General features: G+C 35.5%; 1 protein-coding gene across 1 annotated transcript in view; it reads right to left on the bottom strand.

Moving 5' to 3' along the window:
- rac2 (Rac family small GTPase 2) overlaps positions 1-4,143 on the bottom strand; it is a 12,136-nt gene that overhangs the window by 3,670 nt on the left and 4,323 nt on the right. The window contains exons 2-3 of the mRNA XM_014015504.1: positions 3,387-3,458; positions 1,757-1,874 (exon numbers count right to left, since the gene is read on the bottom strand). Of these exons, the coding sequence (XP_013870958.1) occupies positions 1,757-1,874; positions 3,387-3,458 (190 nt within the window). The remainder of the gene's footprint in view (positions 1-1,756; positions 1,875-3,386; positions 3,459-4,143) is intronic.

Genomic DNA, 4,143 nt, shown 5'->3' with positions numbered 1-4,143 from the left:
TATTCTGAACATAACAAAATAAAAGTAAACGTCACAATAAAAAAAATGTGGTCAACTTACACAGCCTAAAAAAATTAGTAAAGTACTGCGACAAAGTAAATGTACTTAGTTACTACACACCTCTGCAGTCAATTCAGGTCTATTGATGTTTACAGAATAATATTTTATTAACTACTATGACTAACTATAACAGGGGTGTCAAACTCATTTTCACCGAGGGCCACATGAGCGATATGATGGCCCTCGAAAGGCCACTTGTAATGAACTTTGACTAAACAGTGTTTTAACACGTCCTCTTTTAAAAACTGATAATAATTAAGTTGCTATTGACTAAATCTGAAATAAATACAGAAATATTATTAAAAGTAAAACTAATAAAGTTTTTCTCACTGAAGAGTTTCTAGTGAGTAGCTGCATTATGGCAGATTTAGTTTATGGTTGATGCTGACTATAGCAGCTTATTTTCAGACATTAATACTGTGCTATCCAACTAAATTGCTCAGTTATTAAAGCCAACAGCTCAGGGGCAGGAAAATTATTATCTTTCACCTTTTAAATTTATTTTGTTGCATTTAATCATAAATTTAAAGTTTACCATTGATATAAGAAACTATTTTCATGTTAAGTATTTTTTTGTAGAGGTGGTACCCCCCTCACGGGCCACACGGGAGTCACCTGCGGGCCACATCTGGCCCGCGGGCCTTGAGTTTGACACATGTGAACTATACCAAATTACTTCTTGTTTTACTGCAAAGGGTAACGAAAATCAAAATTAATACTTTTTCATGTTAGTTAAATCACACAACAACGAAACTTGCGTTGCTTGGATGAACTGCACGCCTCCTTGCATGATAAAGTTTCAAAACAAAGATCTTGTGAAGTTTGTTAGTGCTTAGAGTGTGTTTTGGAAATGACTTTCAGCTACCACCAAACCAAATTTGCGCTCACTGTCAGTCATTTTAACTGCATTATAGGCATTTCTGTGTTTGAAAATGTTGATTAGCTGTGACAGCTATCTTGAAATCAGGCTGACTCCAAAAGTTAATCAGTTGTAGATGGATGTTGTGTGATTGCTTCCTGGGAGTTTCAATAAAATMTGTCCAATGGTTTATGAGATATTTTGCTAACAGACAAACACATGCAAGATGTGTTTGTCAGACAGATGTCTGCAATCACAGGATCATCTATCTCCATTAAAAGGATGGCATTAGATAACTTACTGAAATTGTAGTTTTGGTGAAAATATCTAAAAAACACGTTAAACACAAATAATTAAGGTTTACATTCATGCTATTGCCTGCTTCTGTTTTAACTTGTATTTACTAAAGCAAATAAGTCATATATGTTTCATATGTTTTAGAATGATTAAAAAATAAAAGCTACCAATGCTTAGTTGCACTTGTATATATTTGCTGGTTCAGTTCAGTTAGAGGAAAATGTTCCTCAAATCTAAAGGAAAACAAAATGTTCCCTCCAGGGTTGTTCCTCCTCAGCATTTTACTAAGCTTTGTTTTCCAAACCTGCCACTCAGTTACAGATATTAAACACCTAATTTCCTTCTCTTGCCTGCACCTTCTCAAAGAACATGTCCCTGTTAGTTTTGTTCCCGTCATTTCAATTAATGAGGATGCAGTTCAGTCAGAAAGGCTGGATGTGACAGCTGCAATTTAAACTCTCTCTCAGTCCCACACCTGGGAACTAAATTGATTTAGTCTTTTTTAGATCAGACGTCCGCGTGYGGAAATGATTGTTCTACCGTCTGTGGGTAGGACAGTGGGCGCAGCCTGTCATAGTCCTCCTGTCCTGCTGTATCCCAGAGACCCAGGTTCACCGGCTTGCTGTCCACCATCACATTAGCTGAGTAGTTGTCGAATCTGTCAGGAGCGCAAAAGGTCAGCCATTAGTCATTGAACCACTGAGCAAGTGTTTAATTTAAACAATCAATCACAAGATTAATGAGCGACACACACAGATGTCATCACAGATGACTCATAAGTCATCAGAGATCTGAAAGTAAAGGTTTTGTGTCACAAAAACAATGAAGATTGTAAGAAAGTGACTTTAACGTGGCAATAAAATAACACTTTGAGTTTAATAAAGGGGACAAAATGCTAAACTATAACACCAAACAACAATAYAAACCAACTAAAATTAAAACTCTTTGTTTGACTCTGAAAGTTACAAGTATTTTGTTGTCCTTGTTCACTGACAACCACCAGTCCCGTCTTCTGCAACACTACAATAATGAAGTAACAGTGCCACCTGGTGGTGACAGAAAAAACACTGCAAAATAAAAAGACTGAGTGAGTTTGATTCTTGAGCTTTTGTTTACAAACTGCAGTCAGTTTTAGTGTGGATGACAACATYTTACTGTGAACTTGGTTCCTTTTTGTTTTTTTGTAATTATTTATAATAGTGTATTTCTGGCTCCTGAACTGATCCCAGTTTTATTTGTAGTCTTTTTATTACCAGGAAACTAAAAATGTTGAGAATAAAAATCTAACCTGCCAATGACTGTTGTAAATCAGTAAAAAAAAAAACAAAAAAAAAAACAATGTTTTTGTAAATCAGCAACAAGGACATACAGGGTGATGTAAGGACTGTAGGATAAAACTGATGTTGCCATTAAACAAACTGTCGTCCCCACTTAGACTTTTTACTGCAGCATGCATGAGCTGTTTGTGTCTGACCAGCTGTATTTGTTTTAGTCTGAGCTGTTTATGGCAACTTTAAATGTCTGACAACTGATTCASAATTCACTCTGATGTTCTCCTAGTTTTCTTTATTTATTTTTCCATTTGATTTTTTGCAAACTAGAAGTGTGTCTGCATACCATTTTAGCCACTTTTACATCGTTCATTTTTACTTTTCAAAACAGTTAAATTCATTTGCAAATATGTTCTCGATAGAAATATATTGAGATTATTTTAATGTCATAAAAACATTGTTCTCTATTAAATCTTATCAGTGCATTATTTACTTTATTCTTTTGCCAGCTTTGCKTTGCTTTGTTTGCTATATTTAGCTTTTAGCAARGCTTTTGCTACTTCTAGTGTTGAGTTACACTTTTACTATTAGAGTCTTTAACCAATCTAATGCTATTTTGATTTTCCTAGCTAACCATTTGACACATTTAGTTTCTATTTATAGATAGTTTGCATTTTTAAACTTTTAGCTACTTTGCTGCTTCTTGTTATAACAGCACAGTTTGATATTCTTCAGTAAATTTCTGCAAAGTTGTTACCCTCAGTGTTCATGTTGCATTTTTGCATAAAAGGCCAGTTCTCTTTTTTTTTCTTGACATGTTGCCTCATGGAAGAAAAAATATAGATATAAAAGGTGTGTGTATGTGTGTAATTGTGCATGTGTRCTTGTGTCACACTCACACAGTAGGAATGTACTCCCCGGGGAAGGCATTGGTGGTGTAGCTGATGAGGAGACATGTTTTACCCACAGCTCTGAAACACAACAAACCAAAGTGAGACTTTATGACACGGTTATCAACATTTTACCAACATAAACATATTTTACTTTGCATCATCACTGTCATGAGGAGTCAGCTTTTGGAAATATTGACATAGTTTCAAAAGTTTGTYCTGGTAGGAAATGATGAAACATCACGCTGACTGAAAACAGTCCCTCTGCAACTGTGACCTACTTGTTCCGGACTTGGTTTTAGAGCGCTGTTTGATAGTCACTCACTGTGTTGACCTCATTTTGATTTAAAGTTCACTGTGTGGCAGAAGCAAAGACACTTTTAAAAGCTGCTTTTAAKATTCAAAGTGTAAAATACAACTCCTGTTCAGTCTGCAGAAATAATATCCCTGCAGGCTACGAATTGAGACACAATTATTGGACTCGTGACAGGAGCTCAGCGAGCGGCTCGTTCCAACAACTTCTCTGAAAAAAAAGAAGAAAAATAACTGCAAGGTTGCCTGTGAGAGATGAGCAAACAAGTATCAACTTGTTCCAGGAATTTGCTTTAAGCGTTTGACAACAGCACTTCATCAGAACTTCACAGAAGAAGAAAATATAAAATAAAATTCAAAAAAATTGGAACATGAAGTTGTTAATAGTCTGAATAAATCTTCTTCATGTCAGTTTGAGGAAAGTTTTCCATTTGTTGCTCTCACCAAACCAGGG

The sequence above is a fragment of the Austrofundulus limnaeus genome, unplaced genomic scaffold (genome assembly GCF_001266775.1).
Source record: "Austrofundulus limnaeus strain Quisiro unplaced genomic scaffold, Austrofundulus_limnaeus-1.0 Scaffold130, whole genome shotgun sequence".
Taxonomy (NCBI): domain Eukaryota; kingdom Metazoa; phylum Chordata; class Actinopteri; order Cyprinodontiformes; family Rivulidae; genus Austrofundulus; species Austrofundulus limnaeus.
The sequence above is the reverse complement of the archived record's forward strand: the minus strand, read 5'-3'. Positions and strand labels throughout refer to the sequence as shown.